Genomic DNA, 21,254 nt, shown 5'->3' on the forward strand with positions numbered 1-21,254 from the left:
TCTGCATCATCGTCCCCTCAAAGTCTCTCAGGGATGGAACACTTAAAGATGAGCAAATTTATGATGGCTTTGGAGCCTCGTCTTTGCTAAAAAGTAATGAGTAAAGATCCAACAACATACATGGAGGCACTTTGTAGTGCGACCAAGAAAGAAGCTTCTCTACAGATTGAATCCTCTTTTGTGTCTTCAACACCTTCAACTTCTAAGGTGGAGGTAATGGGCACTCCTCAGGTACAAAAGTCCTCTGAGTTAGATCATAATATCTCCCAATTGATGGCAGAGTTTGTTGATTTGAAATTGCATTTGGTTAATGCACGACAACCTAGGGTACCAAAGAGTGAGGATAGGCCTTGAGATAAGAATGGGGTCGACTGCTTGCTATGAATGTAATGAAAAAGGTCACTATCACCCTAAGTATCCTAGATTGAGAAACAAAGAAGAAAAACAAGTCTCCTTGATAGAAGCTTCTTCAGGGGATGAGGAAAGAGAGGTAATGATGGCTAAACAGGGGTGTGGTAAAGCAAAAGAAGAAGAAGAAAGCAGGGAAGAAGTAGATGAGGAACATCAAGAAGAGGAACACCATAGTAAGAAAAAGAAGGCATCTAGAAGGAGAATTAGCCAATCAAACTTTTCTTTAGGACAAGACATTGGAAGCTATGACTTGTTGTTCGACCTTAAAGAAAAGGAAGCTCATATCACCTTTGGTCGATTACTTGCTTTGTCTCCAAAACTACGGAAAGAATGGGAAAAGCCAAGCATAAGGGTTCAAAGAAGAAGAAAAAGAAAGGTGCCAACCATGTTGTCCAAAAGGTAGATATAGATGTTGGGAATGATGTGCCTATGGTTGATTTGATCATTGATGGTCAAGTGATTTCTAATGTTTACATCGATGGAGGTGCATTGATTAATGTCATGAGTGAGGTGAGAAGACCATGATAGATGCTGATTTAAAATACTCTAGTACTACCTCTCCTTATCGCATCAAATTGGATGACAACACTAGGGTAAAGACCTTTGGAGTTGTGAAGAATCTAGAAGTGGACGTATGTGGAATTTCTGTGCCAACTACTTTTCAGGTGATCCCTACCAAGCTAGATGCATGTGCCTATCCATTGATTTTGGGAAGGCCTTGGTTACGCAAGGTGAAGGCTGTTCAAAAGTGGAATACTGGAGGAAGTTGTCAAGGAGGAGTCTTCAACATCAGAGAGTTCGAGCTCTAACTCGAGCTCTGACTTAACCGATGAAGAAGAAGAGACGGGGTGTACCTCCAAGGAGTCTAGCTAGAGGGTGAGGTGGAAGGAGTGGCCTTTGGTCTTTGTCTTGGTGATGATCGGGACAAGTCAGAAGGGAACAAAGTGGTGGTGCAAGAAGATCTTGTAGAGACACTTCATGTGGAAGATGTGGAGCACACTAAATGACGCCAATGCAATGAAGAGCTTCTTGGTTCTCTATCAGGTAGTGAGAAGCTCTAGTACTTGGATATGTTAGATGATTTCCCATATCTCTTTGCAACAAGCTATTCACGGGTTCGACTAGTCTCTCTTGTGGAGCACAAGATTGAGTTGAAGCCAGAAAGCAGGCCAGTTGTGCAACACTTAAGGCGATTAGGGGTGATTCAAGCTAAGGCAATAAAGAAAGAGGTAACACAACTACTTGAGGTTGGATTCATCTTTCCTATTGATGATTCAAAATTTATATCTCCTATAGTTGTCACCAAAGAACGAAAATAAGTGGTGGGTTTGTGTAGACTTTCTTCCTTTGAATGCATGCACTAAGAGGGATCATTTTCCTTTGCCATTCCAACATGAATACTAGACCAAGTAGTAGGGCATGAGATGTATTATGTATGTGATGGGTATTCTGGGTACTTTCAAATTCGCATTCGGGAGGAAGATTAAAAGAAGACATCATTTGTCACACCTTGGGGAGTTTTTGCTTATAGAGTGATGCCTTTTTTGATAGCCATTTGGACAAGCGGCTAGACAAAAAGTTCATCGACCGATGGGAGGGACCATATTGAGTCAAGAAGAAGTTCACCAAGGGGACCTATCAGCTTGAGGATGTTGATGGCATGGTGAAACCCGGATGCACCAATGAGTATCACCTTAAATTCTTCTATGCTCTACCACCTTGAGGGCCAGTAGACCCTCTCTGTTACTAGAGAGGATATGCTCAGGGGGGAAAGATGTGACGCCAAAATTGATATATTTTATTTGTCATTGGTATTGTTTTTCTCTATGTTTGATAAGAGTTTGAGTATCAAGTGATAGCCTAGTGGCTCTCACTTATTTCTATTTTCTAAGATATCGTATGGGATTGAGAGGATGAGTGGAATGGATCATTGTAAATACCATGTGTATGAATGATAAATACCTTGGTATGGGGTGAGAATTATTTGTGTATGGGATGTTATGGGGTTTTTAGAAAATAGGAAGACTGAGTCATATAAAGAGGTGGGTCTCATGTCCATGTGTTCCAATAATATAAGAGAGATCACATTTCAAGCGTGTGGAAGGCATGTGGAGGACTGTGGAAGAATGTGAAGTCAAGAGGAATCCTTATAGAATTCCTATATGGAATAAGGAGGATGTGGACATATGGAAAAGAGAGGGTCCCTGTGGGGAGACTCTTGACTTTCTCAATATTTTAAGAGTCTTGAGCATCTTTTGATGGGACACATGGCAAGAGTAGCCAAAAAGAACATGGATGGTGACATACCGGCTTATGTGATTGATGGGGAAAGGAATCTACAGGTAGCAATTGTAAATGGGTGAAGGAGGGTGACAAAATCTCTATAAAAAGAGCCCTCCCATCCCTTGTTCAATATCTCTTCTACCATTGAGCCTGATGCTACTGTAGCTCTAGTCTCCTCAAGCCTCTTCCATGAGCTTTCTCTCTCTCTCTCTCTCTCAGATATCCTCTTATGTAGACTCTTGAGTCCATATCTCTCTAGTTTATTCTCTTTCTATGAGTAGTCTTAGAGCTCTTGCTTCCTCTTGTATGTATGAAACCTCTTTTTCTCCCTTGCGTGTATAGGATATGGAGTTGCATTTGAGTAGAGTCTGACTCTATTGGAAATGAAGGTCACTTTAGATTACCTCCCTTGAGTATTCTCTCCTTCCATTGTTCTTTTCTTCCTTTCAAAGTTTTCAAAGTGCTTCTGACTCGGCCGCTCATTGTCCACACATGGTCCACCCATTTCCCAAGCCACAAAGGGCATTCTTTCCTCTCTCCTAGTCGACCTCTATGGGCTTTGGATCGTTGATAAAGTCTAAGCATGGAGGGAGTATTCCCCCAAGTCGGCACCAGTAGAAGGAGTGTGTGGTTTTCATGACTGTTTGACCCCTAGGCAGTGTTTTGCTCATAACTTTTTGCTCAGTGGTCCAATTTTGATGAAAGTTATATCAACGCAAATCTCTCTTTAAGGTGCATTGCATAATTGATTATATCTTGTGTTTGATACAAACCCAAAAAGTTATGAGTCTCTGTGTCAAACAGTCTGTGTTTATGGAAGTTTTTACCCCCGTCCCAGTAAACTGCCCATATCTTTCCAACTGCTTCTCTACTTCTTACAAAGCTTACATCACAGCGAAGCCCATTTCAAGGCACATCTCTAAATGTATTTGAATCTTTGATAACATGTCTCTACTGGAAGTTATAAACCTATGTGTCTGATGATAGTTTGTAGAGTGTTTTGAGCTAATTGTAAAGGTATCTATGAAGGAGGTGCAATGTTTCCCTGGAACCTACCCATTTGACCTAATCAGCCCCTTCAAACTCCTTGATATATTTGATATATATAAGTTCATGTCATGTTGAGCCGTAAGATCTTCTTTCAACAACGTATTGCTCCTCCGCTCATTCCCAAATTTTATAATTCATTACCAAAATTAAAGAAACATCTCAATTATTTTCTCAAATAAAATAAACAAAATAAGATAAACAAAAATCATAGCATGCGTCATTCCCAAATTTAATGAATCACTACATAAATCCTCTTAAACAACCCGAGATTCCCGAAATTAATGAAACAATAGACACATCCTCTAGAACAAAAAATCAAAGATCCACTAATATGCATGAAACAAGAGATTCCCAAAATTAACAAAATTGATGTGATCGAGTGAAGATGAAGATGGGCTAGAAAAGATGAGAAGAATATGACGAGGGATCCTAAAATGGGAGACTGCAAGGCTCTCTCTCCCAATTTCATTTTCCCAAAATATCGAGACTATACCAAGATTAGTAATATAGTGTTAGATGATGAAGAGACCATAATCGGGATCTAATACCAATATTACATACATACAAGAAGAGGGCTTCCCCACCCAGCCATAGGTTTCCTCGAACTCCCTTCCGTAGCATAGGGTGAACTCTCCTTTGAGTTCCCTCTATTTCTAGTCAAGTTCCCTTCCATAGCATAGGGTGAACTCTCCTTTGAGTTCCCTTTATTAGCATTGGCTCTCCTAGAGACAGTGCTTTAGGATTGAGTTGAGTGGGACTTTTGTGATTATTCTTAGTTTTTAAGGAATTTTTATCAGAAAGTTCTAAACCTACTTTTAGATGGCTGTTGGCTTTTCAGCTTTTAGCTTGTGTGTGGCTGTTGGCTTTTCATCTTTTAGCTTGTGTGTGCTTTTTACCCCCTTCCAATATGGCTATAAATCAATTCACGGGCTCCACTCTCCCTCCATGCTTGAGCTCTCCCTAGAATGATTGTCTTGGCTTCCTCCAGCTACAAGTTTTCAAGTCACTTCAAGCTTTCCGGTCGCTCATCTAGGTCTCGCGTGCTCGTTTGTGAGCAAGGCGCTAAAGCTGATTTGCCTATTAACTGCTCAAGCTGTTGCCTGGGAAAAAAAATTGCTATCTAGAAAGCCGTTTGCCAAAAAAGCAAGTTTGCCAGTTTAAAAAAAAAGGCTTTCCTGTTGAAAGGGCTTTATGCCAGCCAAACGGGCTTTATGCTTGCCTAACGGGCTTTATGCCTATTTAACGGGCTTTATGTGTGCCGGTGAAGAGATTGTTGTCTACTGAATCTGTTTATAAAATAAAGCCAAAAAAAAAAACCCAGAAAGTTGACATTAAAACTTTGCAAGTATCATTCGTAAAACCTTCAAGGGCAGTGGACATAATTATAGTTAATTTAAAAAAAAAGGGCAATGGCTTTGTAGTAAGTGTGAGAGCATGCAAATAACTATAGAACCTTGGCAAAGCCTAATGGATCTTGTGAGTCCTCAAAGTGTTTCTTTTTATTATCTCTTACTAAACAATTGACAATGTCGAAAGACCCGTAAACCCACAAGTTGGAGCCAAGTGCTTTCGTGCATACTGCACCCTTGTTTCCACTTTGTTCTCAAGTGGAGCTCTCTCTAAAGACCTTCCCAAGCCTGGTGCTTGCCAGTTGGCTTGCTCATTTGGTGCCAAGTGTCCTACATGATCCTTTCATTAGCCCTCTCAATATGGCTTCCCTTTACACCTCCTTGTTAATGCTTAAGCCTAGGATTGATCCTAGGCCTCAGCCATCTAAGCCACCATTAATGCAAGCACCGTCTAGCTCTGTGGTTTCCCATCTTGTCATAACCAAGCTATACACTTTCATAAGTATGGTTGACATAACAATTTCTCCACACTCTTGGTAGAGCAGCGGGAGCTCAAACAGTTTGGGCGTCCATCGTCCACCTGAGCTGCTCGATAGCATAGGGCACGGGTTATTGGTTCCCCATAGTTAGCCATGGGTGTGTGAGTGTGAGGAAAAACAAAAAGGAAAAAAAAACAATACTACTCTAGTCTCTAAAGTCTAAACAAAACAAATAGGCAAAGCCACTCTATCCGTGCTTTAATGAAAGGATGAGGTAATACTAAAAAAGGTAATCCTTAATCTGTACTATATAATTGATGACGTTCTCTCTCTAGAGCTCAATGTTCTCTCTTTACACATGTCACCTTTTGAATTTCGAAGATGCTTTAGAGAAATTCTAGAGAAGGTGCGGTGGTGACACAAAAACGATTAATGCACACAAGTTTGTTCCTACTTTTTAGTCCTTCCAGGAGCTAGGTACAATCATGTCGTACTCTAGCATACACAAGCATCCTATTAGTTGTCCATTAAGAGCCTGTTCACGTGCAAGAGATGGTTTGCAAACCACACTCTCCCTATCAAGGCTGGCTAGCAACCGGGTTTTGTTGCTAGCCCTTACTCAGAGCTTGTTCACGTGAAGGGGGGAGTTGCGAACCAAGAATTTGAATTTGGGTTCATTTGGAGGGAAAACTTGAGCTTGTTCACGCCAAGGGAGGGTTTGCAAACCAAAAATTTGAAATTGGGTTCACTTGGAGGTAAAATATGGTTTTTTTGTTGGCCCCTCCTCAAGAGTAGGGGCTCAAGCAACAACTAGTTGCCAATAGGAACAGGCTGGGTTGCAAACCACCCTCCCCGTGTGAACAAGCTCTTAGAGGTGGGAGCTCAAGTTTGCAACCAAGCTGTCCATGTCGGCAACTGGTTTTTTGGGCTCTTGAGCAAGGGATTTCCCTCCAAAAATGCCACGTGTGAACCCAAATTGAAATTCCTGGTTACTTGGCCAGCACTAGAGCGTTTTATGAAACTCTAAAATCCTATGAAGCCATGTGGCGCATTCTAAGCCGTTAGATGAATTGGCCTATTATTATTAGCTACTTACAATATACTTAGGAGCTGGCCAAGCATTCTAGTTTGGAGACCAACTCTCGAGCGTGAACATGCTCTCAAGAGGAGGGGCGAGAAAGCAGTTGAGGAGATAGATACGGTCAACGCGCCACGTGGCCAGGCTGTGAAGAGTGCTTAAACTTGCAAACCTGCCCAAGAGGCTCTAATTAATAAGTAATACGAAATTAACCAAAACAAGGTGGTGAGATTGACACAAATTCAAACATCCGCTTCACCACTCTATATGCTGAAGGGGTTTCAAGCTTGGAGACCCGCCATGGCTGATTGCTTTGCGCCTTCCTTCGCCCATGAGGTCCCTTGGCTCTGGATCCTCGAGCACATCATCGATATCAAAGACGTCGGAACTCCTATCCTCAAAGGTGCTCTCCTGCCTATTTCGCGCTTTAGAATCAAATCCTTCCTTAACGTACCCAACCTGCCTTGTGAGGCTTAATTGTTGCTCCCTCTTATTTGTTAGCCTTGCTATCAATTCAGTGTTTACAACAAACTTATGGTCTGCCATAAAATGCTTAGATTTTGTATGCCCATGATGAATTACTCAAAACGTGACTTGTCAGGCGTTGCAATATGTTTCCTCTGCGCTTCTAGGCTATTATGTTATCTAATCAAAATTATTTTTTACGTTCTGGCAGAAATTATGACCTACATCCCAGACGTCAACAAGAATAGTCGCTTGCAGAAAAAAATCGCTCTAAGATATCTAGAAGAGGTTATCGCTCTGGGTGAAATTGATGCACAAGCCATTCCTCTTGTGGTAGCCCTGATGAAAGACTCTTTGAGAAAGGAAGCAGACAGAAATTCAACTGTTTCAGCTAATAGAGATCTCCTGCTGCGTGTGCAAACAGAGGTAATTGTCTTAAGCGTTGTTTTTGGCTTCTTCGCTGTGGCAGGAAACTGTTTTGTAGCAATAATCAACAAAGTAAAACTGCAATGGACAGGCAGTTCTAAAATACCTTCGGGGGAAATCAAGAGATTGGCAAGGGTTTTCTCAAGCTCTCGAGAATATATTTCCAGAGGAATCGGAGGATACCAGGCTTATTGCAAGACGTAAAGAGCTGCTTCTCCTCTTGCAGGTAATGGAATAAATTCTATGTTGGACAATCTATGGAACTCCATCGAAAGCTTGTTTTGGCAATTCAGCAAGCATGGGCTTAAGAATACCAAATAACATGTGTGAGGAGAGTCTACAGGCTTGGTTCTACCACTTCATTTTTAGTCTCTCCCAACCAATAGACTCTAGGCATTATCGTTTCTAAAAGATGATTGGTAATGCATCTTAAAGATGAGATTGAAACTGCACGATGTTGTGCTTTTAGAGGATGAGTTTGGGAATGTTCTAGGTATATGCATCTTAAAGATGAAAGAATTATCTCAATCAGCTTAGATTGCGTGCCTATCCTCTTCGAGTATGCAGCAAGGCTCCCAATACAAGAAAGTATTACAACCACGGAGGCGATGGCAGATGATAAAAGATCACATATGGTGACTTAGGATGAGCACCCACCACATCATCACCAAGAATATTGAAATGTTCAAATTTGAATCAAATATTGTACAGCAATCATGCTCACAGTTTTCCTCTCTTTAGATTTATGCTGAACCTCGGGTGTCAGTACGAAGAGAAGCTCTCTTGGAGTCTTATGGCAGGGTGGTTAATGTGAGAAGCCCTCTATCTTATGGTGTTGTTACAATGGTGCTGATTGTGGAAGAAACAAACAGAAGAAAAACTGGAAGTGCACCAACCTATCTTCAAAGAATCCAACTCACTGCCAAGGAATATTTGAAACAGGGGCTAACAACTAGGGTGGAGGACTATACTCCAGCAAATGCTTCGCTCAATAAATACATAAAAGACCCTTCATGCCAGGCCTTGTACTGGCTCTTAGTGGGTCGTCCGAGAACTTGATGTCCCGTGCTCCCTTATGGCGCTCAGTGAATACATAAAAGACACTTGCAGGTTAAGCCTTGCATTGTCTCTCAGCGATCGTCCAAGAACTTGATATCCTGCATTTTCACATGCTCAGACAGGCAAGAATTCTACAATATATCACCTTATCCAATGAGCATTGAAAAAGGGAATATAATTACATAATTACACAGACGAAGGATATGATAGATTGCCTCAAGGATAGGGCATTGGACAGCAATCAAATGAAAAGAGCACATGAGCAGCAAATTACTACAAGCATAGAATTCAGTTGCCATTAGTGGGTCATGCATTCTACATGCAAGCTTCTATCTGTCACTCTGCCGCTGTTTATGATCAAGATGAAGAACCAGAAGCATATGACAACCCATATAAGATCTTGTGTGAAAGAAAACTCTTAAACATCCATGGACATCTACTTTCAGAACGTACTGACTTCGTGGTCAGGTTACGTTTATGAATCTCATTTAAAAGACATACTCCAAGTCTGAAAATTTTAAAATTTGGGTTAATGTTCCTCTGTGCGATAGCAAAATTTTAAAATTTGGGTTAATGTTACTTTGTGGGATTTCAAAATTTTGTCTGCTGAGAACAGTTTGGTAGGAAATCCACAAACCTCTCCTTGAGTGCCTTGTGATGACTGAGTCCTGTATGAATGCTTGTCAGAGCACTAGTTCTATGTTCAGCTGGTAATTTATGACATGCCATGAGAACGCTTAGACCATATGACAATGCCATAAATCTGTGATAGGATGATTCGATGAGCAGGCAGCACAATGATTGTTGCAGTGTAATCACGAAGTGTGAGAACTTGTTTTGACTTTTCCAAAGATTTGAACCGACATTTGGAGCTGCCAGGGCTTGTTTTTAAGCTCATCTAGGGATTTGAGCTTGCACGATGCCCATGGAATGCAATCTCTATAGTTTTACCAATTACAACCAGGTTTGAGAATGATGGCACCCATACTTTTTATTAACCTAAGTTGCCCTTTTCCATCAGAAAGTTCGCAAACACAATTTGTACAAATGGCTGGCATGCAAAACCCACAGCGGGAGCAGACACTCAGGAGGGCTTTGCCTCAAAGAGAGGCCCAAGGAGCAGCAGGGTGCATCCGTTTTGGTTGGTGGATTAGTATGAACTGGACCAATCAGAGTACATGCAGTTGAGGCCCGATGAGTAGTGGTGCAGGTGTGGGTGCAAGCATGTGCGTTCTAAGAAACGGTCGGCATTGACCAGCGGACCAAGGTCAGTCAATCTGCCCTAAAGGCCTATATAAGGCAGCTCCCTTGGCCTCATTCTTCATCCACTTTTACATGCTTCAGTCTTCTGCCAGCAGCAGTCCTCACAGTTTGGATCTGCCGTTCAACAGCTCTCGATCTAGTGCATGTTGGGTGCGGGAAGCAATGGAAAGGGAGTGGAATGCAGGGGAGCAAACAACAAGCTGAAGCAAACGTGAGTACTTGCAAATGGATAATAAGAAAGTACAAAGGAGTGGCCTATATGGCTGCGAAGTCAACCATATGATTTATCAATGAAGTCAACCTAAGGGTTGACTGAGTTCTAAGACCAACCGACAAGGCCATACCAAGGCTAAGTGCTAACAAACCCCCCTCCAAGGTATGGCTGAAGTATCCACCACATCGCTGGGCATGGAAAGAAGGATTGTCCCAAATGGTTGGTTGAGAAGGCTGCGAAAGTGCCAACTTCACCCGTTGCTATTGCTTTGGCACTCCTAGCTGTGCGCAAAATAAAGCCCTCGTCAAATCCTATGGCACGGCTAAAGGACAACGATTTGTTGTCTTATTAGATATGGGGAGTTCGAAGATGCTATCTCCACTCAGCTCGCCAAAAAGATGGGGTGCACTTTAGTGCCTCATGAGCTTGCGACAGTTTCACACCCGAACTACACACTCAGATCACACACAAGGCCAAACAATTTTCTTTCTTAGTTTAGAAGGCCTCTTTTCAGCGTGGCTTCATACTCACATCTCTTTTACTAGATATCCAGTGGTTCCGAGAATATTCATATGTGCTTGATTGGTGGCAGGATTCCTTCACCATTCTAGGACTACTTGAGTCGGCCATCATCCATGGAGATAGAAGCATTCCTGGCATTCCACCGATCTCCCACATCCAAGCAGCTTGTGCTGTTCGCAAAGGCGTTGTATGTGCATTGGTTTATGTCCGTTGTCAACTCAATTTAGTGCAGCCAGTGTTAAGCCAGGCAATCTCCAAATGCAGAGGCCAGGGCCAAACAAGTGGCCAAAAATGGCCGACCATTACTGGCTGACCAGAACTGGCCGACCTAGAATTGGCCGACCAGCTGGCCGACCTCATGGGTCAGGCCTATAAAAGGCAGTAGCCCCCTGGCTACCAAATCACTTTTGGAACAGGCTGCTGCACACCTGCGTTCCAGCATCTCTGCCTCCTCTGCCTCCGCTCCAGCATCCTCTCCAGCATCCTCTGCCTCCGCTCCAGCATCTCTGCCTCCTCTGCCTCCGCTCCTGCATCCTCTCCAGCATCCTCTGCCTCTGCTCCTGCATCCTCTCTGCCTCCTCTGCTTCAGATTCGCTCCATCATCCTCTCCTGCAGCTGCTTCAGATCAGCATCGACTTACTTCTCTCCGGCTGCTGTATTATTTCCTCCAGATCTGCAGCAAACCTTTGCTCTTCTGGCAATAGGTTGCTGACCCAGATCTGGTTCAGTTCCAGCTTGTAGAGCTAGTGCAGAGCCCACTTCAGTTGGCTGCTCTGGAGGACTGCTGTTCGCTCCCTCCACAGTTTCTTTCTCAGATATCTCTTCTCTTGTATCGAGTTCCTTTGGTGATATATATATTTCTTCTTCAGCTATCTTTCGTCTTCAGTGTTGTTTTATTTATCTCCAAGTACTTTCTTTATATGGTATCAGAGCAAGGTGTGCTTGTCGACACCTGCTGAGCCTTGACCTGGAAAGCTTGGAAGATAGATCATCAACTGAAGATGTCTTCTCCTTCTTCCCTAAAGCGATCTCAGCCTGAATCGACCTCTATTCAACCACCACCCTCGTCATATGTCGAGAGAGAGTCTGCAAGGATCGAAGGTGATGAATACCTCTCCAAACTCTTTAAAGAATTTGCTGAATTTTAGAAATGGAAGGAACTTGAAGCAGGTACCCGCACACCCCGTGCTTCTTCTTCTCCACGGCTTTCTCCGATACGTCAACAAGGACCTCTATTCAACTCGGAAGAAGCAGAGCAACATTTCAAGTTCGGTGCCGACGAAGAACAAGTATACCCTGACGAAAGAGGACATGCCGGCATAAGGACAATGGGATATTCGACAATGCCTATCCCACAAGAATCAGTGCAAGGTATGTTGCCCTATCCCCTTGGTGCAAATCTGTCTGTTATGCAAGGCATAGGAACGAGTAATCACGAGGACACAGATCCATACATGCATGTGAACACTCGTAGACGAGAAAGGAGAAATGCGTCAGACAATGAGTTTGCTTTTGGTTCTCATTCTTCCTTCCCTCCCATCCCTAACATATCTTCCGCTGCCATCTTTCCTCCAGTGGCTTCTCATCCTCCGTCTTCTCCCATGCCACTGGGCTCCTATAGTTTTTTTCCCTCTATCTCTCCCGCTGCCCCCTTTTCCCCTCTCATGTCGTATCCCGCCTCTCATGTTTATCCCTCCCCCTCAGGGCCTTCTCCGAATCGTTTTGTTCCTCCGGTGGTGCCGCCTCTCCCGCCTTCTCACTCCGCTCTTGTTCTGAGTCCTCTCATGCATCCACCGGTTGCTTCTCCCTATCATTCCCTTTCATCCTCTCACCCTGTCTCTGCAACAGCCAAACATGCTTTTACTGATATGACTCGTTTTAACGGGTCTAATTATACCACTTGGTTAAATCTCATGCGCCATGTGCTTGATTCTCAAGACTTATGGAAACTCGTTCAAGGTACTGAACCGCAACTTGATCCTCATGTTTATCCTTATCAGGTAGTTCGCTCGTGGCGACATCGTAATGCCACTGCCATTGTCGAAATCATGCAAGGTCTTTTGCCTGAATTTCACTCTCAATTGCAGCATTTTGACCTTGCCTCTGAGCGATGGGCACATCTCACTGACCGCTATGCGGCCCGAGATTGTACTCGTCGCATCAATCTTGACCACGATCTCCAACAATTCCAGATCACTGCTGACGATGATCTCAAGGTCAAGCTGGCAGACTACCGGCGGTTAATTGCTGAATTTGCCACAACTGGTCCTCCCAAATCCGAGGATGACCAAGTTACTTTCTTTTTGAACAAACTCCCGCCCAAGTACTTTAGTTTTATGCAGCAAATCATTTCTCAACCCTCCCTTCCTACTTTTTATGAGTTCTAATGTCAACTCTTGCGTTATGCTCGTCTCTACTCTCAGGTCTACCAAAAACATAGTATTCTTGCTTTAGAGGGGGCTCTTCTCTCCAGGATTCAAAAAGATCAACTCAGCGCTGGGAAGCCCTCTCCCACTCCTGACTCCAATAATTCCTCTGGTATTAAACCCGCTTGGCACAACCTTCCCAAAAAGAACCGGTTTTGTCAGCATTGCCAGAAAGTTGGGCATGTTGATGACGAATGTCGCTCCAAAGCCAAAGGCATTCTGCCACAGCTCCCCACCTCAACTCCTGTGCCACCTCGCTGGCGCCCTAGGAGTGGTCCTCCTCCACCTAACGCTGGCCCTTGGAGACCATAGGGCCATGTCACTAATCATTTCACCCCATCCCCTCCCTTCATCACTCCCGAAGGCCTGCCTGATTGGTCCACTGGAGATTCTCTAGACTTCACTTCTCAGGCCTTGATCCATATCACCGAGCTTGACTCCTCCCCATCCATATCTGGATCAGCTTTTCATACTCTACCATGTGGCCATAAAGCCCCTTGGATTGTGGATGGTGGAGCCACTCATCATATGACCCCTCATCGTGATCTCTTCATTTCTCGCCAACCAGCAACGGGGGGGTCCGTTGTGGCAATAACTCAGTCGTTCCTATTCGTGGTGTTGGTTCAATCAAATTTGATACCGACAAAGGCCCCAATCTTGCTCAGGTGGATCAAGTGTTTTATGTCCCCCAATAGGGGTCAATCTTCTTTCCGTCCTTCAACTTTGCCTTCTTGGCCGCGCGGTGCTATTTACAAAGATGCATGTCGAAATCATAGATGAGACATCGGGACTCCTTTTAGCTCGGGGCGAAGCCCAACCTCATGGTCTGTACCTCATGACACAATTTCTTGAGACTCCCTCCAATACCGGCTCTGAGTTTCATCGGCTTCATGGTCTTGCTACGGTGAAAGATCCAACTGACACAGAACGGTTGTGGCATTATCGTCTGGGACATTTGTCCTATGACTCTTTATATGAAATGTCTCGGGATCATTTGGTTGATGGCCTACCTCAATTATCTCGAGCCAAAGATATTTGCCGTCCCTGCCAATTAGGCAAACAAAGCCGAACTCCTTTTCCTCCTCATTCCACTTCTCGAGCCAGTGAGATATTGCGTCTAATCCACCTCGATATTAGTGGCAAATCTCCTGTTCCTTCATTGAATGGCTCACAATATTTCTTCTTAATTGTGGATGATTGTTGGGATAAGTATGATCAAGGGCTTGCTCTATGCTTCGATGAAAGAGATGTTCTAAAAAATTCCTCTATTCTCCCTGTTGATGACGCACCTATTTCCGTTCCCCCCGAAACCTCTTTCTCTCCCCCCGAAACTTCTTTCTCCCCACCCATTGCTTCTCCCGTTCCTCGATCCTCTTCTCAGGACCTGCTGCCACGCTGGTATCGACAAACTATGAAGGATTCCGGGATTGTTCCCCTAGAACTTCCTCCTCCCGATCCTCGTCGCTCTACTCGGACAGCTTCTTCCACTACCACTGCCTCCATTTTTACCACAGCCTATATCGTATATTCTGAACTTGCCACTTGGCAGGAGGTAGTTCAACATCCTGAGTGGCATCGTGCCATGGAACAGGAGCTTGAGAGCATTGATCACAATGAGACCTGGACTTTGGTCGATCGACCCAGTCACAAAAAGGTCATAGGAACAAAGTGGATCTTCCGAACAAAACTCAAAGCAAATGGAACCCTGGACAAGTACAAAGCTCGCTTAGTAGTGCAAGGATTTCGCCAAAAACATGGTATCGATTATGAGGAAACCTTTGCACCTACTGCTCGGTTGACATCCTTTCGCCTTCTCCTCGCCCTAGCCGCTCATCACAGCTGGTCTATCTATAAGATGGATGTCAAGAGTGCCTTTCTCAATGGCTACCTCGATGAGGAAGTCTATGTGGCTCCCCCACCAGGTTTTTCTCCTACTGGCCATGAAAATAAGGTATTCCGTCTCCGCAAAGCTCTTTATGGGCTTAAACAAGCACCTCAGTCCTGGTTCCACCGAATAGACACCTTACTCAAAACTAATGGGTTTCATTCCACTCCTTTTGATCCGAATTTATATATACATCAATCTTCAGAGGGGGTCTGCTTTATCTTACTTTACGTAGATGATCTTTTGCTTTTGGGCTCTACCACCACCACACTTCAATTCATTAAAACACAACTCAGCACCACATTCGAGATGACCGATCTCGGTCTTCTCTCCTATTTCTTGGGCATGGAAGTTGTCCAGCATTCTGGTGGTATCTTTGTTTCTCAACAGAAATATGCTCTTCAACTCCTGATCAGATCATCCCCCATGAGCCTAAGCCAGCTGCCACTCCCTTGGATCCCACAGTCAAGCTCTCAAAGGACTTGGAGTCTCCTCCCTTTGATGAACATCTCTATCGTCAGGTTGTTGGCAAGCTGCTCTGGCTCATTCACACTCATTCGGATCTTTCTTACTCAGTTTCTATTCTCAGTCAGTACTTTAATGAACCCAAGCACACTCATTGGCATGCATGTATTCGTATCTTGCGGTTCATACGTGGTACTTACTCTTATGGTTTACATTTCAGACCAGGACTAACACTACAGGGATACACTGATTCTGACTGGGCTGGCGACTCGGACAATCGCCGTTCTCATGGCGGCTACATTTTCTCGTTCGGCTCGGCACCTGTTTCTTGGTCCAGCCGTAAACAAGAAACTGTTGCTGGATCTTCTACTGAGGCTGAATATCGGGCCTTGTATGATTGTACCACAGAGGCCATATATCTCCGACAGTTTCTTGCAGAGATACACTTTTCTTGTACTGAACCAACGGTCCTCTACGTCGACAACAAAAGTGCCATCGCTCTCGCCGGCAATCCCATTTTCTCCAACCGCACCAAACATGTTGGCGTACACTTTCATTTTACTCGCGAGCAAGTGGAACTGGGTACTATTCGATTGATATATGTTCCAGCTGCCGATAATCATGCTGACATTCTTACCAAGCCGGTTAACTGACCTATCCTTGAGCATCTTAGCCCACGGCTTGGGATTGGTGTACCGCCTCCTTCTCCTTAGCAGTATTTTTTTGTATACTAGTGCTTAAAGGAAGTGAACAAATCCCCAGCGAGGGCACTCCTTAAGCACCTCTCTTTCTGTACTCTATGATTGTACCATCACTACTGGGCATTTAGCGAAGATGAAAACCCACTTTGTAGGCATCTCCATCTAAATGAAAACCCTCTTACCAAAAAAAAAAAAAAAAAAGGGGCTGATGAAGAAGATAGATCACCCCTGGAACCATTCTACCTTGGACATTGAGAGGGGGTGTTAAGCTAGGCAATCTCCAAATGTAGAGGCCAGGGCCAAACAAGTGGCCAGAAAGGCCAAAAATGGCCGACCATTACTGGCCGACCAGAACTGGCAGAATTGGCCGACCAGCTGGCCGACCTCATGAGTCAGGCCTATAAAAGGCAGTAGCCCCCTGGCTACCAAATCACTTTTGGAACAGGCTGCTGCACACTTGCGCTCCAGCATCTCTGCCTCCGCTGCATCTCTGCCTCCTCTGCCTCCGCTCCTGCATCCTCTCAAGCATCCTCTGCCTCCGCTCCAGCATCTCTGCCTCCTCTGCCTCCGCTCCTGCATCCTCTCCAGCATCCTCTGCCTCCGCTCCTGCATCCTCTCTGCCTTCTCTGCTTCAGATTCGCTCCATCATCCTCTCCTGCAGCTGCTCCCATCGACTTACTTCTCTACTGCTGCTGTATTATTTCCTCCAGATCTGCAGCAAAACTTTGCTCTTTTGGCAATAGGTTGCTGACCCAGATCTGGTTCAGTTCCAACTTGTGGAGCTAGTGCAGAGCCCACTTCAATTGGCTGCTCTGGAGGGCTGCTATTCGCTCCCTCCACAGTTTCTTTCTCAGATATCTCTTCTCTTGTATTGAGTTCCTTTGGTGATATATATATTTCTTCTTCAGCTATCTTTCGTCTTCAGTGTTGTTTTATTTATCTCCAAGTACTTTTTTTATAGCCAGCTCCTCCTTTAGGGTAGTCCATGGCCGATATAATCTAGGAGCTCCAGGATATTATGCCTTGGGACGATATGCCACCACATCTTCCACCTCAGAGACCTGAGGACCATCAGATTGAATTAGTCCCAGACTCAACGCCTCCCAGTAAGTTTCCCTACAGATTAGCTAAGACTATGGAGACAGAGTTAGGACAACATATCACACAGCTTTTATGTGCTGTCCCATCAGAAGACGGTAAGATTGCTTCAGCCCTTACCAATCCCCGAAGATCGTTTCCAGGACATCACGATGGATTTTGTGGGACCCCTTCTAGCATCTGTAGGTACGCGAAATACTCAATGTCTAACCATTGTTGATTGATTTAGTAAATTTTGTATGCTTATTCCGTACAAGCAGACAGCAGTGCAGAAAACGTAGCCCGCTTATTTATAAGGTATTGGTATCCAATTGGAGGATTGTCTCGGACCATTACCATGGACAGAGATTCCAAATTCACCTTACAATTATGGAGGGCTCTGTTCGAAAACTTTGGCACCAAGCTTCAAATGTCCAACGCTTTTCATCCATTGGCTTTTAATATACTAAAATCGTATTGTCATGATTCGCAGTCCAAGTGGGAGCAGTTCCTTCCATTAGTGCAGGCCATATTGAACATCACCGTCCATCGAAGCCAACAAAAATACAGAATCCATGGCTGAGATCACGGAGTCAGTTAAAGATTGCCTCGCCAAAGCTCAAGCAACATACACGCGTCAAGCTAGTAAGTCCTGACGAGATGTCAATTATAAAGAGGGTGATTGGGTTTATCTAAGGATAATAAAGCAAAGGCTAAAACAAGTGGGCAAGCAATGCCCTACGTTATCCTTCAGAATTTTCGGACCATTCCCCATCATTAAGAAGATCAACGATGTCTCTATGAAGTTGCGGTTACCGTAAAGTTGGACGATGCATAATGTCTTGAACGTGGCATGTTGAACCCCTAAATTGGGCTAGCACTTAGCGATATCTATGATGATGTCATGTGCACGGATTGGTATCTGACATGTACTAGGTACACAAGACTAGCTCAGGTAGCCTGGGGAGGCTTAGAGCTAGGCAGGCTTGATTCTTGGGTTGAGTGGCAAGGGTACGAACCAGTTAGAGGTCTTTGCTATTTTTGGCGCTTGGGACTCGAGTCTATATAAGGGGCCCAGAGGTTCAGTTCTCAGGGAGCCGATGGAAGCAAGTCCCATTCCCAGGTGCTAGGTCTGAGTCGTGGACGTGCGCCTGCATCATAGCATAGCCCAAGGCCCAATAGCAGATCCCAGGCTTCACAGCGTCACCTGGTGGTATGGGACACCAGGCTGGTTAGGATCTGGTTGGGAGTTCGTGCCAGTAGCTCAGCTCGTGGCTCGGAGGGGACATCTCTTGATTCGGGATCGCATCCCGTAGATGTCATGGTTGGGTGGTGAGTAGCCTGCTCAGTTTCCTCACGTTTGGTGTGTTCTTGTGTTTGCTTGCAGATCAGAGGTTTCAGAAGTGCTGGGGTCGTGTCAGTTGGTATTAGAGCCAACTCCTGAGGTAGGAACTTCTGTTGCGAGAATTTTGGACGATTTTTTCTCCAGGTATGCCCTAATTTCGAAATTCATGTTCATTACTCTACAAGTGCTTGATTGGTTCATCGGTTAAGGGAAGACGTTTTAGATTAGGGAAAGAAGGTAGGAGAAGGCAGAGAGTGAGTGAATTCGACGTTGAACTGAGGCGCTAGGTGAGAGAGAGAGTTAGGTGTAACTTGGAGGGGCAGAGAGCGATTGCAGGGGAGCGTGATTGTAGGAGAGAAGCGATGGGCTGAGGGGGAGCCTTAGTTGAACCCAGGTACGGTGGCCTGAGCAGTGACCATGAGGGCGGCAAGGGTTGGAGCAGTTCGCAGCCAAGGATGCGTGAGTTCGGGGGGGGGCCTGGATGCTAAAAAAAAGCACCACCCCTCCAAGCTTATCGCAGCAGCAGCTCCTCCCCTACGAGAAGAATTGTGCGCAAGTCTACACCCCTCCACATCCACTTGCCGGTTGCACCCTCTGGTTCTGCCTGCTGCAGTCCTCCGTGGCTCCGAGATTGACATCCTCCGCCAGCCCCTTCTCCTTTCGTCCAGCCAGCCCTCTTTCTCTCATCACCTCTGTTTCGTCAGCTTTTCTGCCCGTCCCAGCCTCCCAGTTTTGAGACCACCTGTTACTTATCTTCTCTCGGCCTACTTTCTTCATCAGATCCGATTCAGTTATGGCTGATTCTGTAGACCGTGAGCTTGCGATGGGAGACCAGGATATGAACTACCATGCGGAGGATGACCAAGGTCTCTACGATGATCTGATTACGAAGACAGCCTTCAGTGAATTCACCATTGCTCTTGATGAAAAGTTTGAGCAGGTTAACACGAATCAAATGGGATTGACACAGCAACTCCAAGGCATTCAGACTAGAGTCACACTTTTGACTAGCACTGTTCAGGCGCTCACGCATGTGGATGCCATGGCTTTAGTGTTAGGTCCGAACATCACTCCAGATCCTTTTCTCGGAGATCAGAATTCTCATACCAAGGAGGTGGTTGACACTTGGTTGCACAAGTGGCAAGTACACTTCGAGTTTACAGCTTGCAGCAGGGTTTATGTCAGGAAAGGCTTTATTGTGATGGAAGGAACTCCGACCCAAGCGTGCAACATGGAGAGAATTTGAAGGGGTCTTCAGGAAAGAGTTTTTGAAGGAGGAGGAAGATTACGATATCGTAGGCAAGCTCAAAGCCCTCGATATGTCCAAGCTGAATTTGACTTTTGAGGTTTATCTTTAGAGGTTTCGGGATTTGCAGACCAGAGCTACAACGATGGATCCAGTGACCTTGTTAGGTTTCTTTGTGGATGGTTTGCCTGACTCGTACAAGTTACAGATCAAGAACAACAAGTTTTTGAGAAGTTGGAAACTACTCTAAGTATGAGTTCCTCAGATCATGCACAATCTGATGGTAGTACAGAGAAGGTCAACCAATTGGTTGAAGATATGCTTCGGGCATATGTTTCTAAGAGAGAGTCTTCATGGGAAGATTATCTACCTATGATAGAATTTGCTTATAACAGTGCAAAGCATTCAAGTACTGGTTATAGTCCTTTTATGCTTATGTATGGGTTTCAACCTAAGTCACTAGTTATGGTTGGGCTAAAGGGAATCCAAAATGATGCTGCAAAGACATTCTTGCAAGACATGCAAGAAATGTTGTAGTTTGCTAAGGAGTCTATTAGAAGTGCCCAAGATCAGGACATTTTTTATGCTAATAGACATCGTTCACCTAGAGAGTTCTTTGAAGGAACGATGGTATATTTGCGTATTCCTAAGGAATCCAAGAGCCTAAGTACTGGTTTGGTTCCGAACTTTTCCCCCAGATACTGTGGTCTGTTTAAGGTTATTAAAAGAATTGGACATGTTGCATATAAATTAGAATTGCCTCCTGATGTTCAAGTACATCCAGTATTTCATGTCAGTAGACTGAAAGAGTTACTGGGTGCGGATGATCAACTTGTTTCTCCTCAAGAAATAATAGAAGTTACAGATTTAACTTTTATTCCACACGAACCTGAGAGTATTCTTGAATTTTGTGAAAGACAGATTCGTAACAGAACTATCACGGAATACAAGATCAAGTGGAAGGATCGTGTTGAGGAGGATGCAACATGGGAGACATTATAGAACCTTCAGAGGACATGCGCAGGTTTTTTAGCGAATTCAGGAGTGAGTTCTTCGAGGAGGGGAAGTATGTCATGTGCACGGATTGGTATCTGACGTGTATAGGGTACACAAGACTAGCTCAGGTAGCCTGGGGAGGCTTAGAGCTAGGTAGGCTTGATTCTCGGGCTGAGTGGCAAGGGTACGAACCAGTTAGAGGTCTTTGCTATTTTTGGTGCTTGGGGCCCGAGTCTATATAAGGGGCCCAAAGGTTCAGTCTCAGGGAGCCGATGGGAGCAAGTCTCGTTCCCAAGTGCTAGGTCTGATCCTAGATTGAGTCGCGGACGCGCGCTTGCATCATAGCGTAGCCCAAGGCCTAGCAACAGATCCCAGGCTTCACAGCGCCACCTGGTGGTATGGGACACTAGACTGGTTAGGATCTGGTTGGGAGTTCGTGCCAGTAGCTCAGCTCGTGGTTCGGAGGGGACATCTCCTGATTCGGGATTGCATCTTGTAGATGTCATGGTTGGGT

The 21,254-nt window shown here is 44.8% G+C and overlaps 1 protein-coding gene across 1 annotated transcript in view; it reads left to right on the forward strand.

Annotated features, from left to right (window-relative positions):
- The first annotated feature begins 6,895 nt into the window (after window positions 1–6,895).
- Window positions 6,896–21,254, forward strand: part of LOC147887886 (uncharacterized) — a 66,538-nt gene continuing 52,179 nt past the window's right edge. The window contains exons 1-3 of the mRNA XM_087393972.1: window positions 6,896–7,053; window positions 7,327–7,541; window positions 7,633–7,767. Coding sequence (XP_087250098.1) covers window positions 6,918–7,053; window positions 7,327–7,541; window positions 7,633–7,767 — 486 coding nt within the window. The 5' untranslated portion in view covers window positions 6,896–6,917. The remainder of the gene's footprint in view (window positions 7,054–7,326; window positions 7,542–7,632; window positions 7,768–21,254) is intronic.

Source organism: Dipteris shenzhenensis, chromosome 22 (genome assembly GCF_047967505.1).
Source record: "Dipteris shenzhenensis isolate YYH24624 ecotype China chromosome 22, Dip_SZ_1.0, whole genome shotgun sequence".
Taxonomy (NCBI): domain Eukaryota; kingdom Viridiplantae; phylum Streptophyta; class Polypodiopsida; order Gleicheniales; family Dipteridaceae; genus Dipteris; species Dipteris shenzhenensis.